Consider the following 27,861-nt stretch of genomic DNA (forward strand, 5'->3'; position numbering starts at 1 on the left):
ATACAGGTTTGAGGAATACTTTCAGCTTCATCCTGATGCTGAAAGCACATGACGGAACAGAGGAGTCAGAATGACAGAGTCTGTGGGAGACAGCAGGAGAGGGAACAGACGACGCAGATGTGTGTTAGGGAGCAATGGAGAGTTTAGGGGAAAGAAGTGCAGATGTTTGACAGGTAATTAACATTTTGTGGAATGAAGCAGCTGTGCATATTTGGCACCACAAGGGGGTGACGACACCGCAGGGGACACACAGACACACAGAAAAGGGCGCTGTGTGTGTGTGTGTGTGTGTGTGTGAGCATTGGCCTGTAGGATAGGAAATGGGTACTGTGAGCACCACAAGTGAAGACAGATATATAATTAAATCAATGAGCTGTGAGCTTTCAAACAGCACAAATGAATCTATATTAAGAACACAAGTCAGCAGTCTCCACAAATCCGTCCGGTCGTCAGGAGGACAGAAACTTACATGACCGTCCTGGTTCCAGTCAGTGGGCTGACCTCCACTTGCTCCACTCAAATTACTTTGAGAACGCCTGAAAGAGAATGAAAATATTTTCTACAATGAGTAGTGGACAAATAAACTGCTTCAATGTCTCCCTTTTTGTCTTTCCGCGCAAACACACACACACGCACAGCACACACACACACACGCACACAAAAAGAAGTGTATTATTTTGCTGCGAGATTCCATCGTTCTAAATGGCACTAATGGAGTTGAGTGCCATGTTGCATTTTGATGAGAAAAATTGTAAAAGAACAGTAACAGAAAGCACAACCTCTTCAAGACAAGTGGAGCTGCCAATGTAGCAAACAAATAAGCTATAAACCTGTTCTAACACAGATAGTCTTTCCTAAATTTTGTTCTATTTACCTGCAAATGAAAACTTCTAACAGGCACACAAAATATTAAAAGGCAACTCAACCCGCGTCCCTGTCTTTCTGATGATCTGCCGTTTGGCCAGATAACAAACGTTAACCCTGAGTGACCGACCTGTGCTCTGTGTTGTCAGTGGCAGTCACTGTGATAAATGCAGGGGAGTCCTCCATTGCATCAAAGTACTCAGTATCCTCATCTTCATCACTCGCCTCTTCTTTGTGCAGCCTCCCACTCCTCCCTGTCAGGAAATACACATTTGTGAGTAAATGGCAACAGCAAACGACAGGAGCAGAGCCATCGCAGGGTGGAGATTTGTGTCCTACAGAGTTCAGCGGCGTGTAATCACATTCCCATGGTGATTAGTCAAGAAGAAATTAGCTTCGCTAAATTGGCAATGTTCCTGCTGGTTAACTGGCCTGAGACCAGGCTCCTTAGGGTTTGCTTCTAATATTCAGTATCCTGCATTCAATTCAGTTCCCTCTCAGGGAACTCGAGCTGCGTAAAGACGCTGTGGGAACGCCCCTGCGTGACCGCATCATGAAGCACATGTGAAATCTAACCAATGGCGAGCTGGTACGTCATAGGCGGGGACGCCGGACCAGGGTGCTATAAAGGGACCTGAAGGGCAGGACCATTCATCTCTGTGCCTTCATCGTAGTGCGGTAGTGAAGTTTTTCCACCTAGTAATGGCTGAGCGGTATTGTCCAGTGTGTCCCCCCTTGCACCCGTTTTATTACGGGCAGTGACTCAGACGACACGCCTGTGTGTTGTCTGCCTAGGCGTGGAGCACGCTCAGCTAGCCCTTGAGGGGCTGAGTTTGCGTCCGAAAGGGAGAAGAGATACTAGATCTCCACCGTTTGAACCGCGCTGTTGCGGAGTTGAGCTTCAAGATGCTCACTCTCAAACAGATCGCGGCACAGATCAGGTCCGAGGACTGGTTTGTCACGGTAGATCTCCAGGACGCTTATTTTCCATCCTCCCACGACAGGAAGTTCCTGAGGTTCGCTTTTGGGGACAAAGCTTACCAATATTGGGCTCTTCCGTTCGGCCTAGCCCTCTCACCCCGTACGTTACCAAATGCGTGGACGCTGCTCTGGCACCATTGCGTCTCCAGGGCATCCGCATTTTGAACTACATTGACGACTGGTTGATTCTAGCGGCATCTGTGCGGCTAGCGGCCCAACATCGAGATGTTGTGCTTGCCCACATCAACCGTCTGAGGCTGAGACTCAACGGCAGGAAAAGCGTACTGTCCCCAGTGCATAGGACCACCTTCCTGGGCGTTGTGTGGGATTCGACCACGATGTGGGCACATCCGTCTCCGAGTAGTTTCGATCCTCTCTGCAGTCAAGCAGAACAAGCTAGGCCAGCCACTCACTGTGAAACAGTTTTAGAGACTGTTAGGTCTCCTGGCAGAAGCATCGTACGTGATCCTTTGCGGCCCGTTACACTTGAGACCATTGCAGTGGTGGCTCAGGGCCAAAGGGTTCTCCCCAAGGGGAAACCAGCGCCGTCTGATCAAGGTCCGGACCGAGGCCCGGGGACTGGACTCCACCCCGAGGTGGTGGAGCTCCTGTGGAAAGGCGGTCTTACCAAGGTAGACCTGTTTGCCTTCAGAGAGACCACTCACTGTCCTCTGTGTTTGCAGTGCAGGTGCAGGCATGGCCGAGGTCATGTCTGTACGCCTTTTCCCCGGTTGCTCTGCTCCCAGGGGATTCTGGTGAAGGTCCGTCAGGACAGTGGCCTACTGCTTGTAGCCCCGCTCTGGCCGGCCCTAGATGGTTCGCGGACCTTCTTATGAATCTTATGCTTATGAATCGGCCGGCCAGCCCACACCTTGGCTGTCCGGGCCCATTCTACTAGGGGTATGGCGGCTTCTAAAGCCCTGTTGTCGGGAAGAGTATCGCTACACAACGTTTGCATGGTGGCAGGCTGGTCCTCTCCCCACATGTTCGTGAGGTTTTACCACTTTGGCCTTAACGCTACACCTGGCACAGGTGCTCGTCTGAGTGTGCGTCTTAAAAACTTCACACCACGGTCACTTGCTCATATGGTGAGTGGGTATAGGGTTCCCACAGTGTCTTTACGCAGCTCGAGTTCCCTGAGAGGGAACGTCTCTCGGTTACGTATGTAACCTTCGTTCCCTGAAGGGAACGAGACGCTGCGTGAACGTCTCCCGGCCTGCCTGTGGCTCTCGATTCTGCCTTTCAGAGATGAATGGTCCTGCCCTTCGGGTCCCTTTATAGCGCCCTGGTCCGGCGTCCCCGCCTATGACGTACCAGCTCGCCATTGGTTAGACTTCACACGTGCTTCATGACGCGGTCACGCAGGGGCGTTCCCACAGCGTCTTTGGGCAGCGTCTCGTTCCCTTCAGGGAACGAAGGTTACATACGTAACCGAGAGACGTACTTTGTTCTTCTGCTTAATAATACTTAAAATATTTAATAAAGATCTAACTCAATCTTTGTCCAAGAACACAGTTATGAAATATTGGCTCCCCACAGGGAGAGATTATACTGTCTACATGGCAAAATACTTAACTGTAGCAATGGTTGAACATAAGCTAAACAGTCCAGCCTCTTAGTAGTTTTTCAATGCTTTCCAAATGACCTTTTCAAGTTCTGCCTACATAGTTTATGTATAATTAATTAAGTTAAGGCAACTTGAACAATAAGATGATCATGGTTGGAGAAAACAAAAGTTGACTGTAAGTGTAAGAACTCAAACTACCTTCCCAATCGGTGGTGGTTTTTCATTAGTGATCATCAAAACCTGGCAGAACTTGTAGAAATGAAGCAGCATAAGGAATGTTTATAAGATCGAGCCTGAGGTCAAACATGACTCTCAGTATAGTGAGGACCACACTGAGCCCCACGGGGCTGAGGAATATAACAAAGTCTCACCTTTGCTGGTGGTAGGGGCGCTGGGTGTGGCGGAGGCGAGCGTGGGTGCTTCTCTCCACGCTCGCTCCAGGCTGTTGTGCTGCTTGGCCAGCTGCTCAATGGTCTCCTCTAAGTGGGCACGCTGCTCTCGCTCATACTGCAGAGCCCGCTGCCATCTCCTGCTGTGAGTCTCTGCTAGTTCCAAAAAGTCTCGACACGCCTGGGGGAGCACATGCAGAGAACAAACAGAGAATGGAGTTTTATTGAGGTGCAGCTCAGATGTTTGCATTAAATGGAGATTAAGTTCGCACATTCAGGAAACCGTGGAAAAATGAAAACCTATTTTAACGGGTTCATCATTATTTGTGTAACAAGAAGTAACAATAAACGGAGAAAAAGCATTATCCAGAATGTATTTCAGCTGCCAGCAATGAGAGAGATAAAGATCGTTGTGCCAATTATTGTAATCCCTGTTATTTACCAGTATTGTTTCAACCAATCACATTAATTAGCCATCTACTGCGTCCCCCTAATCAGAGCATCACGACCTAGAGGGTGGAATCTGTTTGCATTGGCGTCCATGGGGGGGCATCGTTGTTTCTAGCACTTTACTGCTGAGTTTACTTTTCATTAATCATATATAACACATCAGCATTTGTCTGGGGTGATGGTGGCACATGGAGTAGTGTGATGCACTGGGAACCGCAGGGTTGGTGGATTGAAGCCCGGCTGCTTCATGTTGAAGGGTCTCTGACCAAGACACCCAAACCCTAATTTCTCCTCAGGCAAAATGTAACGCATGGGTTATAATGCAATGCAAGTCGCTTTGGGTAAAAGAGTCAGTTAAATGACATGTGATGTAATGTCTGACAGCCAAGGGCTCGAAGTATCCTGAAAGGTCCATTAACGCCTCACTGTCAGAAAGCAATTGTCCCTTTCAATTTACACAAGGTAGCCAACATTTGAAACTACGGTGAATCAGAGAGTGTTAGAACGTGGTTTGTTTTAACAGAATGAACAATCGTTCAGGAGACAGACGCGCATCTGACAATTACGCTTCTCTAAAAATAAATCGATCATAATGTTTTTTGATTGAAAAGCTGACAAACAAGGTCCTAAAATGACGGACTAGCTGTCACATACGGCGTGGAGGTGCAGGCGGAAGCAGGACTCAAATGCAGGGTCTTCCACGAGAAGTGCTCTTTATTTCACAAAACAAAAACCGACGTGCTCCAACCACGGGAGACATTAGACAATGACGCGACAAAGGACAACTGGCACACAGGGCTTAAATACACAAGGGAGGTGCAGGTGATTGGACACAGGTGGAAGCAATCAGGCAATCACAGGACAGGAAGTGAAGTTACCCAGAGACACGAGAAAGCTACAAAATAAGACAAGCAGACCCAAACCGTGACAGAACCCCCCCCCTCAAGGACCGAATTCCAGACGGTCCTAAAGGAGGGTGGAACCCAGAAAAACAGACAAGGGAGGGAGGGCGGGGAACCCGACAACCCCCGGCCGCCCAGGGGACTCCAAGGGTCGGCGGCACGGGGTCGGGTCCCTCCGGCCGGGATGACCGCCGGACCTCAGGGTCTCGGGGGGCCTGCCGGGTCGGCGGCGGGGGGCGCCGAGCAGTGCGGCTGCGGCGTCGTGGCGGGGGGCGCCGAGCAGTGCGGCTGCGGCGTCGTCGTAGCGGGGGGCTCCGGCCCAACCCCTGACCCCACCCCCCCTTCAAGGACCGACTTCCAGGCGGTCCCAAGAGGGTGGGAGGGAGAGGTCATGGTCAGGCGCCGCGGGGCCGGGACCGGGGGCGTGGTTCTCGGGGCTGGAACGGGCGCTGACGGGGTTCTCGGGGCTGGAACGGGCGCTGACGGGGTTCTCGGGGCAGGAACGGGCGCTGACGTGGTTCTCGGGGCAGGAACGGGCGCTGACGGGGTTCTCGGGGCAGGAACGGGCGCTGACGGGGTTCTCGGGGCAGGAACGGGCGCTGACGGGGTTCTCGGGGCAGGAACGGGCGCTGACGGGGTTCTCGGGGCAGGAACGGGCGCTGACGGGGTTCTCGGGGCAGGAACGGGCGCTGACGGGGTTCTCGGGGCAGGAACGGGCGCTGACGGGGTTCTCGGGGCAGGAACGGGCGCTGACGGGGTTCTCGGGGCAGGAACGGGCGCTGACGGGGTTCTCGGGGCAGGAACGGGCGCTGACGGGGTTCTCGGGGCAGGAACGGGCGCTGACGGGGTTCTCGGGGCAGGAACGGGCGCTGACGGGGTTCTCGGGGCAGGAACGGGCGCTGACGGGGTTCTCGGGGCAGGAACGGGCGCTGACGGGGTTCTCGGGGCAGGAACGGGCGCTGACGGGGTTCTCGGGGCAGGAACGGGCGCTGACGGGGTTCTCGGGGCAGGAACGGGCGCTGACGGGGTTCTCGGCGCAGGAACGGGCGCTGACGGGGTTCTCGGGGGCAGGAACGGGCGCTGACGGGCGTCTCGGGGCCGGAACGGGCGCTGACGGGCGTCTCGGGGCCGGAACGGGCGCTGACGGGCGTCTCGGGGCCGGAACGGGCGCTGACGGGCGTCTCGGGGCCGGAACGGGCGCTGACGGGCGTCTCGGCGCAGGAACGGGCGCTGACGGGCGTCTCGGCGCAGGAACGGGCGCTGACGGGCGTCTCGGGGCCGGAACGGGCGCTGACGGGCGTCTCGGGGCCGGAACGGGCGCTGACGGGCGTCTCGGGCCTGAGTTAGGTGCCGGCACTGGGGGGGCGCGTCGTCTCCTCTCTCCCGGGCTCCTTCTCCTGGGATTGAGGAGATCCCGGAGCTCTAAGCACGCCCTTTGGTAGCTTCTGGGGCCAAATATGAAATTTGTTTCACGCCGGAAAAACGGGCTCCTCACATCCAGGTAGTCCGGGCCCAAGTCACACCAGGAGTCTGCTGAGTCCTTACGTGGTCGCGTCATTCTGTCACGTACGGCGTGGAGGTGCAGGCGGAAGCAGGACTCAAATGCAGGGTCTTCCACGAGAAGTGCTCTTTATTTCACAAAACAAAAACCGACGTGCTCCAACCACGGGAGACATTAGACAATGACGCGACAAAGGACAACTGGCACACAGGGCTTAAATACACAAGGGAGGTGCAGGTGATTGGACACAGGTGGAAGCAATCAGGCAATCACAGGACAGGAAGTGAAGTTACCCAGAGACACGAGACACAAGAAAGCTACAAAATAAGACAAGCAGACCCAAACCGTGACACTAGCCTTAAGTGACAGATATTTTATTGTTACATCGCATGAGCCTTTGCAATCAGCAGTTACAAATGAGCTTCACTCTGCTGAGAAGATGGTTCTCCTACCTTTGTGTCAAGGACTGTATGTACTTAAGAGGAATAAAGTGGTGTGGTGGGTTCAGTCATTCGGAAATTGCAGGATATAAAAATGCTGAGACTTTCCCCCACTGTCTCACATAAAACAGAGAAAATGATGATACATCTTCCTGGATGACAAAACTAATTATCTGACAAATGTCAAACCGACTCTGCTTTATATGAATTTGCTGACTTCTTTACTTTGTCATTTCATTTCAATTTTCAGGTTTTACCTCATTTGATGAAGTGAAACGTGATGTAATATTTGAGGTGAAGCAGTGTTAGATGCCCTTGTGTTCTGCTATTGTTCCACCAATTGAAAGTTCAGGAGATGGAAAGAAATGCATACAACACAAAAATCAACTAAAATCTGAGTTTACACATTACATTTGTTTTTTTAAATGTAGTATTCATATATGAATAAAAAAGCTTAATTTTGGATAACCTTGTTTGTTGGCTTTCCAATGATGCACACTGATATGTTTTTTTAAGAATATATTTGTCACACCGCAGTGAAATTGTCTGTTGTTTTACTCTGTTGGGCATTTTGTCTTGTCATTTATGGTTTTATTTTGAAATAACAACTCCTCTCGTTTCAGGTCACTTACCCTTCCTCATGTGTCACCAGTCTGATTGTCTTCCCTGATTCCTGATTGTGTCCACCTTTTCTCCATTCCCCTCCATGTGTATTAATAGTCTGCGTCTCCCTTTGTCCTGTGCCAGTGTGTTCGTCATTACCCATGAGTTCTACCTTGTTCTGCCACGCCACAGGTTCCTTTTTGTTATTATTCAGGATCTTCGATCAGCCCAGTGCCTTCACCTCCACGCAGGTTGTTTTTTGGTTTTGCTAAAGTTTTGTATACCTAGGTTAGATCCAACGTTAATCTTTCATAGTTCTTAGTTTTTCCTCCGGAAGGAGTGATTTAGTTTTTGGGACGTTGCCTCCGTCTAAAGAGTGCATTTGTTATTTTGATAAAATTGAAAAGCCTTTCTGTTTTCCTCCTAGAGCGGAGTGATTTTTGTTTTTGATAGTTTTATATCCACACTTCTTCCTTGTTTATTTTATCGGAAGAAGTGTGACCTAGGATAATTTCATAGCCCGCCTTAGACTCTGTCTGGAGGACCTTGGCTGCGTAAATAAAGACTCCCTTACATACCTGAGAACCCTGCGCCTGCTTCCTATTTTTCCTGGGCGTGACAATATTTGTGTCTTCAGGAGGAGATCATGGTCAACATGAAGGAAAAAATTCAATTAAATAGAGAGGCGTGATGTCAGAAGTTGATGGATTTCTAATGTTCAATATGCTTGATGGTGCAGTCATTTGGCTGTCAGCAGAGTGGGCCTCATTTTGGAATATTTGGGGATGCTGGCCATTGTTGCCTTTACTCCCAGGTGAGTGGGACAGCCTATAATTACATATGATTCTTTCAGTATTTGCAACTATTTTTTTTTCTTCCCCAGAGTCGGATGAGTAGTTGAGAGAGAGCTTGAACTACTTAGATGAAGTGTGAGCTCGAGCTGGAAGGATGTTTCACTCAAATGATGTCTGCTCTGTTTTTTGTGAGTGCAGGATCACTTTGAGGCAGAAGGAAGAGAAGCACGGATGCTGTAACACCTTACTTCCTTGATTTGTTCCTACACAGCAGGATACACATCTGTCTGATTAAAAAATATATAGTATCCTATATTGAGTTTACTTTTTGTCTTAATCACTGATAATTGACTGACAACAGAATAAGAGACATAGACAATACAAACTTACAGCAACATTTACAATTTAAGACATAAGATTACTTTTACAAATTAAAATGTCTTTCCATATATATTTGCTATGAGCGATCACTGATACTTGCATGTGTCATGAAACATGAGTTGGGATTTTCTGACCCACAGTTAGTGATTTGATAAATACAGTCATTTAATTAGTAAAAATGCATTAACCTCTTAAACTAAGATGATACAATAGTAATTGAAAATTAAATGAATTATATTACTCAAAGTCAAAATACAATACCATTGTTGACCAGTTAAAACAAGCTAGTTAAAGTACTATAATTGTCTCACCCTTTACCAATTTAGATTTCAGTGACTTTAGATGTTCTAAAAGTACACTTGTGTTCGCTCAAAACAATGCACAAGTAAAAACATCCAATTAACTCTTACCTCCAGCAGGCATGCATGAAGTGTCTACACATCAATGTCTGGGACCCAGTTTAAATGTTAGAAGTGCATGTGACATTGAGGCTCACTTCCTCAGACATTGGTATGAAACACCCAGTAAAAACTTATCATAGTTCCACTTTTTTATGCTGAGTATCAAGTCCACACGCAGACTGCATGTGACTTTCGTTGGGGAAAAGCAGGGTTACTACAGGCTAAAAAAAAAGAACTAACAAGTATTGCCTGAAAGACGTCATTGAACTTGAGTAAAGTTTTCTATGATTATGATAGGTGTTTAAAAGCATGCACACACAAATAGGCATGCCTGGATTCAGTGATGCACTCAATGAACTAATGTAACCCCGTCCCAGGGCCAGGGTCAGATCACAGAGTACATGCAGATATGTCTTGCTATTATGGCCTCTTTCTTCCCTCAACCCCTCCTCATTTACTCCCTCTTTACACATAAAGACTGTTTTCTTTGAAAACCACAGTAACATCCAAGTAATTGCCTCAACAATGGCTGAAAACATGGCTGCAGAAATCCAAATACCCTTATCCCTCACTGCCTTCTGTTTGAAGACAGCAATTTACAAGCACAAAATCACTACAGGGACTTTGTGGCAGCATTTTGTCCTCATTAGAAGCACATTCTTGGCTGACCTAAGGACATTTTAATGAGTTAGGCACTCAAAGAGGATCAATTGTATTGCTTTTGCAGTAACTTTCAATTTACCAAATCATATAATAAGTAAAACGGGGCTTGTCCTATTGAGCGATGGTCTTCACATAGTTCGGGTGAAATTGTTCTTGCCACTATGCCCCACTATACATTATGCCTCATGTACCTCAATAAGCTGTATAAGAACACTACTACCTGCTTTTAAACCTCACTTTAAAGTAAGAATATGCTCAGTTTATCCACAACTAAATCTGCCTGAATTTTTTGTCAGACAAAGAATAAATAAGAGTAAATCAAAAAGCCGTCGAGAGAAGCAGGAGGAAGAGACAAACCTTGTGTGATGGGATGGTTTTGTCAGAGCAGGTCTGTCCGTATAACTGCGGTCCAGAAGGATCTGACATTCCTCACCATACGCGGGGGGCGCAGAGGTTATTCCTGTCTCCCCCCCCCCCCCCCCCCACACACTATCATATCTAGTATCTGCACCTCACCTCTCTCGGAACATCCACTAATAGGACACTGTAAAGCCAATGGTATCTACTGTTGAGGGGAGAGGACCCCGCCCAGATACAGCAGAGTATGTTTTATCACATCAGACGTAAAATGAAAATTTGATTTGTTATTGTCTCTATATAAATATAGTTTTATATATAGTTTGTATATATTGTAAAGAAAAATGTCTACTTACGAGTGCCGCCATCACCTCATAGTTTCTTATCATCATTTAAACACTAAGTTGGAAATAGTTTTACCAGGATTTGCATCACAGGCTCGTGTTTAAAATACACATTGATGTCATCATTCTGCGCACTAACCAGGGCACTATAAACGATGCAGGAAGCAGGACACTCAGCTGTGGTCTGCTGCATCTACTTACATTGATCATAGCATTGGAAGTGATGCGGAAGAGGGTGGCTCGCTCGTTGACCGCCTTGATCTTCTCCCCGCCCTCCACGGGGACTTTCAGACCCTCGAGTTCGCTCAGCGAACGCTGCAACGCCGCCCCGTGCTTCGCGATGAGGTCGTTGCACGTGCTGAGGTCATCGAGCTTGCTGACGAGTATCTTCAGAGTTCCCTGAAGCTCGCTGCGGCTCGCCTGGGATGTGGGCTCCTCGTCCCCCGAGTCATCTGGAGGGAGGAGGTGAGAGGTCAAACACACCATCTTCAACAGGAGGGGAGTATTAGGACTTGTGAGTCCACCAATCAGAAAAAAAGAAGATAGAAGACAATTTGCAACGTTTTTCTTTGGAAATTTTAGGAAACAACTGCATAGCTGGTAGGTCCTTGCTTGTTATGATGGATTTCCCATTTAATATGAGTTCCAGAGCTAATGAATACATAAATAAAATAAAGAAAGATCCAACCACCCCATTTTTCAGTGGTATAGGCAATGATGGTGTTTTTCAATTTATTTCTATGTTTTTGGAGTTTGATTTTTAGGGAATTAGATGTTTATCAAATGTAAATGCAAGCTGTATCATTTGAATACAGCTTGTCCAGAACCATGAGTCTTTGCTGCCTTTTCACTATGTTGTCACTAATGAGAGGTTACTCAAGTTAAACAGAACATGGGGTTGCAGCGTCAGCCTTTCACTACACACGCAAACGCACATTCACAGAAAGGCAATTCCAAGGTCCATAAACAACATGGTGGCAATTAAAAAGAACATACCTACTAATGATAAAACATCTCCTGATCATTTTTAAACAAAGAAGATATTTGCACATCATATTATTAAATCTAACTTCACACAAAATATTTCCCAAGATGAAAGGATCTGTGTATTGGTGTTTCAATGAATCCAGCTAGCAAAACAAGGTAATGTCAGTGTCAATGTCAGCATATTTACCGAGGATACATCCCAACAATCCCACCAGAGGAGTGAGGGACATATAAATAATGCCAGCTACTGCTAAAAACAAACTAACAACCAACTACAAATAACTACCAATGTAATGCTAAAACAGAGGACATGGAGGGAAAAAAGGAACACAAGGACAAGTTGAAGAGCAGAGTTAGATTCTCTCCACACGTTATTCCACCCGACTGACCGTAAATCCCTGAACATGCTGTTGTGCTGCCTTCTACACACTACCATAGACAGTTTGCCTGTTGAATGGCTGATAGGAGCGACTGCCACGGTCTTGGGGAGAAGCAGCACAACAGCAACACTTTCCCTGCCAAGCCTATTTACAGTACACCATGCAAGAATAACACGGATCTACGCCTGGGGGGTGCAGGCAGTCTAACATTCTGTTACAGCAATATACTGAGATAATTTCAACTTTTAAAGACCTTTGGCCAGTGCACGCTCTACTGAGAAACATGGATACAGAGCTATAACCACATTGGACTTATCATTAAGAGGAGCGAATACTCTAATAATAACACTCCAATTTTACGACTTCCTACTGTATTTTTGTTAAAACAAAGGAACAACAATAACACAAACGAAAGAGAAAGACAAGAGGGAGGCAAGAAATTAGGTGAGCGAAGGGACAAAGAGAAGCAAAGAAAACCATCCCTCACCATGTTTGCATTCCCAGGCATCCATTTTCACCCAAAACACAAACTGAGTTAAAATGTCAGAGATTATACGCGGACATCTTAAAAAGGCTTCCAGAGAGACACAACTGTCCGGCCAGTAGAAAGGACTGCCACAATGGAGTAAGTTCAGACATTCAAATAGAATAATGAAATAAGCCTCAAATTGATAGCGTGTGACCATGACGGAGCAGCTTTAAACAGATAAGTTAGTTGGCCAGTGGATGCAGTTTGAAATTCCTCCCACAAGTACGTACGTGCCCCGGGACACAGAGAGAGAATGTTGTTTTTCCCTCTTGTGGAATAGACATTATATTATTATTATTATTGATTATATTAATAGAGACGTCCCACTTTAATTGTCCTCCATATGACCTTGTTTGGGGTAAAATTCTGTAATAAGCCAGCTCCAATGTAATTATTGAGTCTTCCTCATTTATTCTGGGGGCGTGGCTTCGGTACAAGAAACGGGTTGTTACTGTTCCCAACTTTATGACTTTCTTGCTTGATTGAAAAACTTTTGCAGCTGGTGCAGCGAGTTTCCATCATTGGAAAAGTGTTGGCAACTGCGCTGTGTGGGTTCTGAAAACTAACTACTGCACCATTCATATTTCTCCTGAGATAAGGTCCCATGTTGGTCCACCAGAAGGGCTACTTCACGCTTTCTGTACATCCGTCTTTCAAATCAGTGCAGAAATGTTATTAACAAATTATTTTTAAGCCCCATACATAATTCTTTAACAGTAACGAGAAATTGGGATTAGATGAGATACATTGTCCTGTTTGTATATTGTGGAAATTTGTAATAAAAATGCATGATCATGAATGATCTAATCTAAATCTGAGGAGATTGTGTGTTGCAAAAGAACCAAAAAGTAATCAGTGGTGAGTAAATCTGATGCACCTTAAATCTTTGCAATCCTCTGGCAAAAAGGAGGGGTCTACAAAGTTCGTCATTTTTATGAAAGTGAAAGTTACGACACAAACCCTTCGGACACTGTATTGGTAAAAGGGGAGGTATGCTGAGAGTGTGCAGGCGTAATGTATCCCAACCTCCTCCTAACCCACCACACATTTGGATGGATGGCTCTCCGTAGCAAAGTCGACTCCGCGAGGCAGCGGCTGGAGCCCATTACCACGCCAGTCATGCCTCAAGGGCGGTCCACCTCCACCCTTCCCCCACTGGCCACCACCTCAGAGGACACTCTGCATGGACGTGTACGCACGTCTGTTCCCAGTTCCCACGCGTCTCTCCTGATGAGTCAATTTAAGCAAATATCTGGAGTGTTTGAAGCAAGCTGGGTACCATTTAACAGGTCACAGCTCATCATATCAGGACTACTTCAACACATAAACACAAATCCATAATCCATTGGTCCTCAGCAGGTGCATGCTGTGACTATGTCTCCCTTCACTCCCTCTTCTTTGTGTCGAGTGTAAAAGGGCGAGCGGTGAGGGAGTGAAAGAGAGGAAGCGTGAGAAAAAGATGTGGGAGAGTGTAATTGGGAGAGCAGTGGTCTCGCTGCCGCACCGCTGTCAGACTCGTCTCCCTGCTCGTCTCCCTGATCGTCTCCCTGCTCGTCTCCCTGCTCGTCCCTGAGTACAGGCTGTCAGATCAGTGGAGCCGGCCCTCCGGCTGCCAAGATGTCACCCCCGTGGCAGAAAGACGTTTACGTCAAGCATCCCAGCACATGGGACAAATGTCCTGCCTCTGTGGATTAAAGATGGGATTTGAACATATTAGGGCCTGATCCGAGGGGAAAGTAGTGTCAGAAAGAGTTAAGAAGTTTTTCAGCAGAGAGCTTACTTTTATAAAGTTGGTTATTACATTTCAGAGTCAACTTTTCTTTACTAAACTATTTGCAGAAATCAGACTCCACCAAATGATGCATTTCATTACTTAATCTCATGATCATCGTTGGCATGCAAAGACTACATTGTTTAAGGATGAATGGTGATTTAAACACTAAGATAATTTTGCAACAGCCCTGCAATAAATGATATACTCCTATAATAATTCCTTTATTATTACTATGCTGAATCACATAACACTATAATAATTGAAAGTCTCCTGTCCAGAACACTGGGTTGACGAGGAACTAAATGGTTCCCCTGGTCCCTCTTTTTCTTGTATTTATGCATTAGTGTTTCTATGATTATGGTAGGTGAGTGAAAAAACATGATGTATACACTCTCTATTGTCCTTATGGTATCTAAAGATACAATCGTGCCCACAGGCCACACTGGCAGTGATGTCGTTGTGCAAGCTGAAACAATGCAGGCTTATCTTATTGTTCCCTAATGGATGAGATTAGGTTCAAAATCTAAAATATCCATGGGCTTGTTTTCAATCACCACATTGTTGCCTGAGCTAATGAGAGGCCAAAGTCCCATGGCACAAACAAATAGATTCAAGTCTCCTTTGGTTTCTAAATGTCAGATTTTTGCATGAAATATATTTTAGCCTAACTAATGGCTAGACTGGACAATTCAGAAGGTTCAATAAAAAAGCAATTATTGTCTGTATTACAAGTTTTCTTAAATGTTAAATATGCAAATGAGGCAGAACATGATTAAATACGTGCTGTGGTGCATACCACAACATTTCCAAAACATTGAAAACAGCCCACCATAAAATATGTGGGTCCTTTTGTTGACATGTTAAAGTCAAAGGTTGTGAAAGAGGGGGCATTTGCATGATTTTTAGGGAGTTTATACCTGTGGTTGCAAAATAACTGACTGCAAAGTGTGGGGGGGGGGGGGGGGGATTACTTCTTTTTTTTTACAGCTGAAAGAATGTGGACGAAGAAAGAGAACGTGAGAAGAGAGAAGAAGGTAGATGAAGAGCAGCGACGCGTCCCAGGGGAGAGGAGTGTGTTGCTCGGCAGTAATTACTAACTGGCACCATGCATCCCGTGAGATACATCACATGGAGACGAAAAGAGGAGACGGCAGGTTAAACCCAGTAACACGGCGCTCAGCTCTCCACGAGCAAATGAGAGACTGTGCAGTGCAACTTATCACTGTCCCCAGAGCTCTGCAGCACAGCTCTGGCCGTGCGTCCAATCGAACACTCTCAATGAGCGGCAAACGAAAGAAACAAATTAAAAGCCAACTGCAGCAACTCGGCAACGTGTTTTCATTCAGTGACATTTTCTAACGTAGAGGAATAGACGCAGATAAAAACATCGGACTGATGACTACTAAGCTGTAGATTTATAGTCTGGCGTGCTGTCCACGTTTTATGAATCCCCAAATGGTGCAGCAAACCTATATGAGGCAACCTATATGCTTACTGCATAACTCCTACAGTCTGAAGGTTGAGGCCATTAATTATCCTACTGCACAAGCTAAGAATGCTGACTGAGCTCATCGACACAAGTCTGGTCAGAGGGCAGGATTTAACAGGAAATAACTGCACTAATGGAAAGAGACAAAACGTGGAGCTTGTGTTTACCATCAGAAGCAGCCGGGGTCTCTTCATTGCATGATTCACAATGTATCTACAGAATGGGAGATTTTAAATCATTGGAAGGTCAAAAGCTTAATTGAAACCCATGTACAAGAGACTGGTAAGCATAGAGTAACTGTATGCATGCTCACGCGTCACTTCTTCATTTACATGCATGCACACAGCTGCTCAGGCTGTGCGAGGAGGAGAGCCGGTGTCTCAGCTGCTCTGGTTTGTGTAAAACATAAGTAGAAAAGGAAAATGTTAATGCTTTGAAGGATACTTCTCATTGGAAGAGATACAGTAGGTGTATGGTGTGCATCTCTGTGCGTGTGTGTGCAGCAATTTGAAAGCAGTCGCTCATCATAATAAACATTATTCTTCACTTAAAGTCATAATTGTTAACCTCTTTTTAAAATCAAATCTGTTTTTTGATATTATTTCCTGTTATAGACATTTTATTCTAACACACTTAGAATTCATGCACTGATCCCTCGTTCAAACTCTGTTGAGATGGCATAATCCTACTTGGATGTACTTAGAGATGTACTCAGACGGTGTAAATCTATCAGAGATTTGATCTATACGGTTTATCTCAACAGAGCTCTACGTGTTATTACTCCAGCTGCTTTGTACTAGACCAACATAGCCAATGTTACATATCTATGAGCAGGATTGCTTTAAAGCAATACTGCATTTGGCTATTAAATTGAATGTATTTAAATACCTTATTTGGTGAAGTATTTCATTCATTGGCCAATACAGACATTACTTAATGAATGTTTCATCTATAGACATATTTTATGCATTTTATAATTATCTCGCAATGTTGAATTGCAATAGTGTTTCCTGCTCCTACTAAGCGCTACAACAACAATTGTAAAGTTTCAAACAAGTCGTAAGCAGTATAAGTATAAGCACTGTTGTATTAGCGTGACGCTCTTTGTGTAATCACCCTGATAATGAGGGTCAGTGATACGGGGACAGAGCTAGATCCTACATGCCACTTGTCCCGGTACCTGTGACATGAAGGTAGCCATTAATCCAGCTTAAACCCAACTATTCTACACAAGAGGGAAGTGCCTATATTTTATATTACCACTGGAACACGTGCAGGAAGTCCTTACACTATGTTGTGACGCTATAAGAGACTAGCTAGTATTACAATGTCCTTATATGATTACTTTAGATGATTGGATCAATTTTCAGAGTCACAGTGTTGGTTCTGATTTATTTTCTCTATATAAATTAACCACATATCGGCATCTACTCGGACTGGGAGAAGTCTTAAAACAATATGGCTTTTAACACCAATGTCGAACTAATTTCAGTTAACAAACCCGAGGCTTAAGAGCACAGCTGTTCAACTCAACAGTCCAACTCTGCCATGGGCAACAAAACTGATGAAGTGAGAGAGGTGGAAAGACTCAGAATCATATGGGCAGTGAAGGGAAATGTGAGAAGACCCTTTTTCCCTCAAAAGTACACACACACATGGTATACACAAATAGAAACACCGTAAAATACACTGTATAGGATTCTATTAACATGCCATGAGCAGTAATAGACTATTTATTTTGTGCACAATTCTTCACAATTTCATAACATGTTTTGAAAGTAGTGCTTGTGGGACAAATCCTATTAATCTGTCATCCTTACTGCTTTCACCACTCGGCGTGTCCCATTCTCACATTCACACTCGAGGACCCAGGGAAATACAGCATGCCACATTTCACACTTTGGGATGGTTTAATGAACTATACGCACAATACGCAAACACAGATGCAAATAGCCAACACAACACACATTGGTCTGGCAGGCTCAGACTTATGCAAATGTGAGCCGGAGCACGCGTAAAGAAGAGAGAGGAAATGAGTCTGAGCGAGAGCAGAACAGTGGAAAGAGGGCAAAGGGAGCGGGGGGGACTGCATGCAGGGAGGAGTGTAGGCGAGAGGACACAGTGCTTGTTCTACAGCATGAGGCGCTGCATTGTTGAGGGAGGCTGCGGTGATGTGAGCGTCTGTGGCGACAGATGACAAACTCCAGAGAGAGAGAGGATGAGGATGGAGGGATGACGAGTACCTCTCGACGACAAGACAGCGGGATGAGGAATGTTTCGCCGCGGAATCAGATGGAGAGGAGTGTGACAGCAGCTCCTTGCTAATGTTTAGCCGTAGCTGTACTGACCCTGGTTGACTTTACTCAGGCAGCCCGAGTTGCAGAGGGAGCGGACCTTCGCCGCCTCCCAGCAGCCCCGGCCCTTCATCCCACTCTCTGTAGGCCTGATCCCAGTCCACGCTCCCTGAGACGCAACGCTGCCCTTGGCCTCTACATAATCCCATCGAGAAGTGGCACATGCAGCGACTTTCCCTGTTCAGTGCTGCAGCGTGAAGGCACATACATGCACGCTCACACACCTACATACAGTACACAGACAGGGGAGCGATGCAGGCGCTCCCTCGTGCGATTCCTATCTCCTCTCGTGCATCGCTTCCCTCGCTTCTGGAAACTCACGCGCACACACAGGATGCACACATTCACACAGCTCAGCACATTTACAATTCTCCTCCACATGCTTCTCTCAGTGCAGTGCAGATTGGTGAGGGAAGGAGGGAGGGAGAGAGAGAGCGAGAGAGAGAGAGAGAGAGAGAGTGAAGCAGAGAGGAGATAGAACTCTGCAGCCAGCAGTCATCAACACAACTAGGACCAGAATGCACTGCTGCTTTTAGCAGCCAGACAGAAAAGGCTTACTACTTTAGTAAAGGGAAATGGCAGAGATAGTATTAAGTAAAGATTATGTCACTTCAAAAGGACACCACGAGGAGATTATGTAGGATCTGAAAGATTTTAGAGTACATTTAAACATATAGACTCAGAGTGGTGCTTCTAGAAGGGCAAAAGGTCAAACAAAACATCCTTCAGTCAAATTAATTGATTGATTGACAAGTGGATCGCCAGCCGCTGACTTTGAATCTGACCTCCGGCAGATGGGTCAGTGTCACTAAAGCATTACATCACTATTCGTACTGCAGCTCACACTGTGCTGCAGTAATGACTATCACTCCCTCTCTCTCCAAGCAGGTGAAGGTTAACTTTTCTGTGTTCATGTCACCACGGTACCCTAATTCAAGGTGACCTCTGGCACATAAAATATTCCTCCTCTCCTCAACTCGATGAAGACAAATGACATTAACACCAATTCTAGGTAGGGCAGTGCCTGCAGTTCATATTGCTCACCACTTCCAGCTGAATCACAACATGATGTAGGGACAACCAGAACCTTTCCAAGCTATGTGCAAGCTATAATAAAAGATATATCAGAATCTGTTATTATACTCACACACGGCATTACGATTTCTGTTTCATAATGGGTGACAGTTAAATGTGTTGTACATCACTTTGGGTATAAGGAAGGTTTGTGATTAAATGCTACTGTAATCGTGTAATTTTCAATTTTGAAAATATTTAGATTTAATTGTGATAAAACTGTAACAGATCCACAAACAACATATATAAAGAAAGCCAGCACGAGCACCTACATGTTTTAAAAAAGCAGTTATATTTATGGTCATTAAGTTGTTTATTATTTTGTTTTCAATTCTTATTGTTTTACATTAGAACAGACTTTGTTATAGTAAGATCAGTTTCCGACCATCGCTATTCATCGGGTCTCGCTTTAATTTAAATTACCACTACTATGGAAATATTAAGCTCTTCATGTTTTTACTTTGACTGTATAGATTGTTATATATTTTGTTGATGCAATAGCCTTAACAAACTGTTGAGGGTGTCATTAACAATGATCATTGTAGTTTAATATTTCCCTTTCGATAAATGTGTGAAGAAATACTCATCTCAAATCCCAGATCTATTTTAACAGCTTAAAGTTGTCAGTGATGCTTGTTGTTATACCTGTGGGCCAGGGCTTCAAGGAAACTACTGTCACTACTGTCACATGGGCAACGGCATGGACGAAATGCACAAAAACACTACATGAGGGGAGAGAAGTGCTGACGAGGAGAGATTGTTGGACGGTAAAACAATCCCCTAAATGTCCCGGGGTGTGATGACCATGACACTTTGATTAATTTCATGCTCAACCTTTATATCTTTTTTTTCTTCAATACTGTTGAGTTTAGCCATGCGAAGAGAGCAGGAATATACCGGTGATAACAGCAGACTCCGCTATTTAAATGGTTTGTTCTTTCTTTTATTAGTTGGAATGCTTCAAGCATTCCAAGTATTGTTCTTCTAATCTTTATTCCGCCTTATTCATCTTCTTTATATTGTTATTCTTCTATTTCTTCCGCCGCACCTTTCAACTCCTTCACACTTTCAGCTATTCAGACCATTCAAATTTTAAAATGTTCAGCTCCTTCAGGAGAGGGGGGCTATGACTTTTCAGCTTTTTAGCTTTTATAATTGAATTAATATAAATTAAAAACATCAACCTTTTTTAACATGGTTTCCAATGGATTAAATTTTCAAATCCTCTTAAAACTTCTTCAACTTTCAACTTTTTCAGCTTTTCCAATCTTTCAGCTAGAGACACCATTTAAACTTTAAAATGTTGACACAAGTCTTAACAATTTCCTAAAAAAAACAGCTTGTTGATATCTATTATAGTTTTTTCATAACCACTCATTATGTTTCACTAGTTTTGGGGTCCTTTTCGAATTTAGAGTGAGCGCTAGAGTGCGGGCAAAGTCGGAAGACAAGAGAGGGTCCATGTTTTGTAAACTGTTGGTAGAGCAGTTTTAAAAGACATAAAGACATAAAAACTACACTCAAACGTTCGGTAGAGTCTTGTGTCGCTCAAAATGTAATTATTTTTTGGCTACTCCAAATAGTTTTGCTCCAGGAAGCATTTGTTTGAGGTGTGGGTTCTCGGTAACTGTCTGTGAGCTAAGTGCACCTTGCTCCGTTGCCGCGCCAACGAGCTGGGCCTCTTTCTGTGACTCACAGCTGATCCTAATTAGCTGATTAGTGCAGCCTGACATGACCTCCTTCTCTCCACCTTCTCTCATCATTTCAAACCCCCATGGAGGGAGTTCTTACTGTAATGTTTGATGAGGCCTATTAAATAATATATACTGTCTCTCAACCCCCCCACCCACTCCCCCAATACCATCATTTCAAAATAAAAGCTGCAATGATTATGTTATTTAAACATGAAGCTTAGGATTCAGCTGTTTCGTTGAATACTTATTGCGCTTTCAAATAGTACTACAACCACTACTAATATTTCTAGTACTTCTAGTAGTACTTCTAGTATTTAAACTGGTATTATTACTAAAATACTTTTACTACTAGTATTTCAACCCAATGGAGGGAATTCTTACTGTAATGTTTGATGAGGCCTATTAAATAATATATACTGTCTCTCAACCCCCCCACCCCCCCACCCACTCACCCAATACCATCTTTTCAAAATAAAAGCTGCAATGATTATGTTATTTAAACATGAAGCTTAGGATTCAGCTGTTTCATTGAATACTTATTGCGCTTTCAAATAGTACTACAACCACTACTAATATTTCTAGTACTTCTAGTAGTACTTCTAGTATTTAAACTGGTATTATTACTAAAATACTTTTACTACTAGTATTTCAACCCAATGGAGGGAATTCTTACTGTAATGTTTGATGAGGCCTATTAAATAATATATACTGTCTCTCAACCCCCCACCCCGCCACCCACTCACCCAATACCATCATTTCAAAATAAAAAGCTGCAGTGATTATGTTATTTAAACATAAAGCTTAGGATTCAGCTGTTTCGTTGAATACTTATTGCGCTTTCAAATAGTACTACAACCACTACTAGAATGTCTAGTACTTCTAGTAGTACTTCTAGTATTTCAACTGGTATTATTACTAAAATACTTTTACTACTAGTATTTCAACCCAATGGAGGGAATTCTTACTGTAATGTTTGATGAGGCCTATTAAATAATATATACTGTCTCTCAACCCCTGCACCTACTCACCCACTCCCCCAATACCATCATTTCAAAATAAAAGCTGCAATGATTATCTAATTTAGCCATGAAGCTTAGGATGAAGCTGTTTTGTTAAATACGTATTGCTCTTTCAAATAGTACTACAACCACTACTAGAATGTCTAGTACTTCTAGTAGTACTTCTAGTATTTCAACTGGTATTATTACTAAAATACTTTTACTACTAGTATTTCAACCCAATGGAGGGAATTCTTACTGTAATGTTTGATGAGGCCTATTAAATAATATATACTGTCTCTCAACCCCTGCACCTACTCACCCACTCCCCCAATACCATCATTTCAAAATAAAAGCTGCAATGATTATCTAATTTAGCCATGAAGCTTAGGATGAAGCTGTTTTGTTAAATACGTATTGCTCTTTCAAATAGTACTACAACCACTACTAATATTTCTAGTACTTCTAGTATTTCAACTGGTAGTATTACTAAAATGACTTTTACTACTACTAATATTACTAGTACTACTAGTATTTCAACCCCAATGGTGGGAATTCTTACTGTAATGTTTGATGAGGCCCATCAATTAATAACTTTAGTTTTCTTAGCTTAGGGCGACTGTGGGTGAGTGGGGAGCGCGGGCGGCCGTCCTCCAATCAGAGGGTTGGCGGTCTGATCCCAGGCCTGGCTAACCTGTATGTCACTGTGTCCTTGGGCAAGACACTTGATCCCAGCATTGTTCCTCTAGCTGTGACTACACTGTGTGAATGTTAGTTACTGGTTGGGCAGGTGCCACTGTGTATGGTAGGTCCTGTCATTGGTGTGTGAATGGGTGAATGATGTTATGTAGTGTTAAGGTGCTTTGAGTGGTCAGAAGACTAGAAGAGCGCTGTACAAATCTATTTTACCAAGTCCATTTGGTTTGAATAACAAACAGTCTGTCTCTCAAACCCCCCCACCCAATTCCATTATTTCAAAATAAAAGCCTCAATGATTATCTGTACCTCAACAATGGGTACACCACAATTGCTTTCAAATACTAGTGAAACTAGTACTTACTTCTTCTACTGCTGCTAGTACCACTAGTACCACAGTTACAAAAAATGTATTTTTTAATTCTCAGCTTTTCCTATTTCTATTATTTCAGCTTTTATTATTTGTGTTTTCAAATTCATAGAAGCTTCTCCAATTTCTTTTTTTGCAATTCTTTCAAGTTCATTTCAGCTTTTCTCATTTCTGTAATTTCAGCAATTTTAAATGTATTTCAGCCTTTTCTATTTCAGCAATGTTTAGAAAATTTCTGTATTTTCAGCCATTTTTAAATGTATTTCAGCTTGTTTCAATTCTGTACTTTAAGCGACTTTTTCAAATTATTTTCAGCCTGCATTCCAACGCATTTTCAGCAGGAAATGCATTTTCTAGTCTTGTTTTCAATCTCTACTCTGATGTGAAACACTTTGTGTGTACAAATAATTGTTATTATAGAATATTGTTTACTATGGATTAAACTGAGATAAATAAAGTCACGGTTGAAGATATCTTGAATCTTGTGGGCTGCTGAATGGTCAGTTAAATGATCTGAAATACTGCTGTATTTGATTTCAAAAGGTTAACTCCTAAATTACATACTAATCAAGTAGCACAGAGATGATCCTAAAGTATCCAGAACGATTGTACTTTCAGGTACCAACACATATTTACATACTGCACATAAAATACTGATCCAAGTTCCTTCAAAATATCATATGATGCTCTTTTAGAATTGAAAAATTAGTGAAATGCTTCCCCACATGTCCCTGTTTATTTACTAGAGAAGACTGACGAAGGCAAACCCATCTGAAAGATAAACTGAAGTGAAAGGGGCTTTAAAGGCCATGAGTTACAGTTTCATTAAGCGAATTACTGCTTGAATATCCAGGGACCCAAAGACTTCGCTTGGCTGCACAAACACCGAGATCATTAAAATCAGTTTAAACCCCCCAAGAAAAATGTTTCATTGAGGAAAAGAAGTCATTTCAACAGGAAAATAACCTTTTGAATTTTGAACGTCTTATGAATCTTATGCTGTGTAAATTCCAGCAGCAGCAGCCATATAAATGTTATTGATCCCTGCCAAAAGAACACATTATGCTAACACTGTGTTCCCTCTCACTAAGAACCCCTAATGAACTGACCCTCTTCTTGGTACGACAACAACCCACTTTCCCAGAGGCTGAGGCTCTGCACCACAAATGTTTGAGTTGAGAGAAATTGTTTTCTGTGTCCGCCTTGCTGGCTCACAGTAGAAAAACCATGCATCAGCTCGATGACTTAGTTCTCACAAGCACACACAACATTCATGTCGATGCCCCATGCTGCAGAGTGAGATGCTGGGGCAATGAATCACCCGCCCTGATTGCACTTAGTGATCACCAACACTGGAGTTCAGGTAGCATCTTTGCGTGACAGATACAAGTAACTTTCCCTGTGCTGAATAAAGATGCTACTTAAGTATTAACTATTAGCAATACTCAACTTATTACTATATACTATAATACTCAACTTATTGTTGCCATGGTCACTAACCAAAGCTGCAGAAATGAGCAGTTCTTTAACATTGGCTCATTAAAGTGTAGTTGCATTTAAAAAAACACTACTTTCCAAAGACTGTGGAGAAAATGTTATGTCATTTTGGAAGTATTATTGTTGTGCTAGTGTGTACCATTATCCTATTGTGATTATCCAGATAAATATCAAATAAATAAAACTAACAATCGAAAGGTGGAAGGCAGTGTGATATTTTCAATATGTGTCTTCAAAGATTTGAGACTTGCATTGGAGTTCAACAACCCTTACAGTAGCCTACCTTCTGATCTCCAACCTGAGGAGAGCTTATGTTTAGTCGCCTTTGTGGCGATGTGAGTCCGTCACCAGCTGAGATCGTCTAGGTTTCGTGAATGCTCATCACTCACCTACTGGTGGGACATTAAGAGTCCAAAGGACATATGTAGTGCTTTTAAAATACAATAAGACAAGAAAAAATGGAGAGGAGGAATGTGAAATGAGAAATGTATTTATAGGAGATGTATATATGTATAAACGTGTATATATAGGAGAGAAAATGCCCAGGAAATAGAAAAAAAGGGAAGCAAGCCCAGTAAGACAAAGACAATGGGCTTGGTTACTTCTGAATGTGTAGACTATACTCTGAATGACAACAATAGAATGGAGTTTCAAAGGCCAAGTCAGATCAAACGGTGAGAATGCAGGTGGCATGTAACTCCAAGCTCAATGGAGTGTGAAATGGCCAGTTTAAGGTGGGAGTGGGAGTTCAGAGAGTTCAAATCCATTATGAAACAGCCAGGGTTTGAGTTCACAAGGACACTTGTGGTTGGTTTGGTTGTTGCATTCAGAGACAAAAAGGGAAGAGAGAACTTGAATATGGAAATGCAGAGATAGAAAAGCACCCAGATCATCACTTTTGTTTGTATGTTTTGTAACATAGAAAATTCTGTCTCCATCTCTTTCTTCTTTGAGGACTGAGCCGATCAAGCAACTCAACCAGAGCATTTCACATCCAACACAAGCAAGTTATACACAGCCAGCCGGCAGCAGGACTAACTGATGATATGCATGCCATCTGGCATTTCACGTACCAAGCTCAGTAATAAGTGCAGGTGATATAATACACTAAAATACACTATAAAACATGCATTTGCTGAATTTAAATTTATACAGCAGATGTGAATCTCAACATAGTTTTATACATCAGTCATCATAACACACTTTGTCTGTGGAGCATTATCTATAAATGTAGAGGGGTGCTATAAAACCAACACAGCCTTAACTCGGACCAACACCCCGAGTCTCCTGCCCTGCAAAGAGAGTATCCATGTATCCATTTTACAATGGAAAAATGTTTACACCAGAGAAAAGCAGTATATCAAATCGTTGTTCAATGCTCAATGTTTTCATTCCCCACTAATGGAGAAACATTTTCACATGTTAGTTATTTACTTTCATTATTAATGATCAGTTGTTGCTTTTTATTTAAAACCAGTTTACCACCTGAATGAGCTACGGGACAGAAATTTACTGTACGCCCTTTGTTCAAAATCACTGACATCCTTGATACAGCAACTATAATCCAGCCAACATTCACCATATGGTATGTGGTCCGCAGCATGTAATCACAGCTGTATCAAATCATTCAGATTCAGCAGATTCACATGTATGCACACAAACATGCACTCACATTCCTGAGCATAATGTCAATGGCAGAAAAGCGGATACTTACAAGACAAAAACTGTGCCTTATGCCGTCTTTATTTATCCCTCCAGAATTGCAGGACAATGGCAATGTTTTGAGCAGAGAAAAGATGGAAAGGGGAAGAGTTGGAGAAAGCAGTAGGTCATTCCATTCAGAACTAAAAGCCCCGCTGGATGAAAAAGGAGGGAGCAGAAGACAGAAGGAAGGAGAGGGGGGCGGGAAAACCAGACCGCGAGTGAGAGGGTGACTGAAAGAAAGAGGAAGAGCTACTGAATGCACGGGTGGGAAAGCAGTGAGACTGTCAGGAACAGGAGGGATGGGGGGGCACGACAACAAAGGAAGCTTATTCTAATGCTGATATTGTGGTGCAGGACCATGGACAGGGCTCTATCTATTAATGCAAAGAAAGAGGAAAGGTACAGAAAAAGAATCTGAGGAAAATAAACACAAGCAAGAGGATAAATGTAAATATCTGAAGAAACAATTAACTGAACCGCTAGAAGTAAATCAAATGCCTCCCGGTTCCCCCACACATTGCCAGTCAGTTCAGGTGAAAAGCTGCAACCATCTGAATTCAGCCCACCAACTGGATGACTGCTTCCAGAGTTTGTGTTCATTTCTCAATTCTTCCACTAAACCTTTCCAGTTTACACCAAAAAAATCTCCATCCAAAAAAATTCTGACTGGTCTCATGGGAGCAGATGTCAGGATTGCACATTCAACCCAGCACTGGAACCAGTGATTCACGTTCACAAACAGTGGCAGGAACAAGGGAAAAAAAGAAATTATATTAAGTCATGTTGAAGCGATGGTAAACACTGCCACCTGCTGGCTGTTTGCTCTCAAACCGCAGGCACCAACCTTGGAAAACTGTTATAAATCCAATCTAAACATCAATTAGAAGATGCGCTCATGGACGGACAGGCAATTTACGAGAGAAGGCTTGAAAAATGGGAAGGCTGCAGATGTGACACCAGTACTAATGAAAAATGTAATGAATGATTCAAGGTTTAGGTCAGTCGTTCATAGACAAAGAGCTACTTGAGATTGGAGTTGATTCTTGAGGATTCTTGGAGTGTGTTATTTTAGTTTTACATTTTACAACATTCTCGAGATTAAATGAAACTCAGATATAGATCAGCTTCTCCCGTGTGCCGAGGACATTGAGAGCAGCTCTGTACTCTACTCACAGAGAGGGGAGAGCAGTTTAATGAAGACACTGATGCATCTTGTCTGACACTGTGAAAAGAAAGAGAAGCTATGAAAGAGTATGTTGGCAAAATTAGTCATGGACTGTAGTATGAACCGTTCCTCTGGAAAACTCACAAAATGTCCTTGTGCTCACATTCTCTTAAATCTTCTTCCCTCGAATAGACAAATACAAAGAAACACACTAATTTATTCTAAGCTTTGAAGCACTAATTAAAATTATTTTGATAAATCCAAGTATTCAAGAGACTCTTGTGGCAGTTTTAAAATATACAAGGTGCCTTAAAGGCAACAGTGAACCTCAGACTACGCATTCCCGCCGATCCCATGGCGTGTCTTATGATCTTCATCCCGCAATTAAGAAAATAAGTTTAGTTAGGAGAGGAGAGGAGAGGACTAATGTAAGATGCAGTAGAGGACTCTACTGCATCTTACATTGGCAGAAGCAGGAGACCGGTTTCATGCATTTGCATCTCATTAGTATAC

The 27,861-nt window shown here is 43.6% G+C and overlaps 1 protein-coding gene across 4 annotated transcripts in view; it reads right to left on the bottom strand.

Annotated features, from left to right (window-relative positions):
* osbp2b (oxysterol binding protein 2b) overlaps window positions 1-27,861 on the bottom strand; it is a 44,966-nt gene that overhangs the window by 7,941 nt on the left and 9,164 nt on the right. For 2 of the 4 annotated variants that reach the window (XM_037482554.2, XM_037482555.2), the window contains exons 3-6: window positions 10,839-11,089; window positions 3,784-3,982; window positions 995-1,118; window positions 470-536 (exon numbers count right to left, since the gene is read on the bottom strand). In XM_037482554.2, coding sequence (XP_037338451.1) covers window positions 470-536; window positions 995-1,118; window positions 3,784-3,982; window positions 10,839-11,089 — 641 coding nt within the window. Of the gene's footprint in view, window positions 1-469; window positions 537-994; window positions 1,119-3,783; window positions 3,983-10,838; window positions 11,090-12,491; window positions 12,643-18,144; window positions 18,531-27,861 lie in introns of those variants that run through there. The other 2 variants (XM_037482560.2, XM_037482556.2) reach the window with 2 other exon arrangements.

This window comes from Pungitius pungitius, chromosome 5, assembly GCF_949316345.1.
Source record: "Pungitius pungitius chromosome 5, fPunPun2.1, whole genome shotgun sequence".
NCBI classification, from domain to species: domain Eukaryota; kingdom Metazoa; phylum Chordata; class Actinopteri; order Perciformes; family Gasterosteidae; genus Pungitius; species Pungitius pungitius.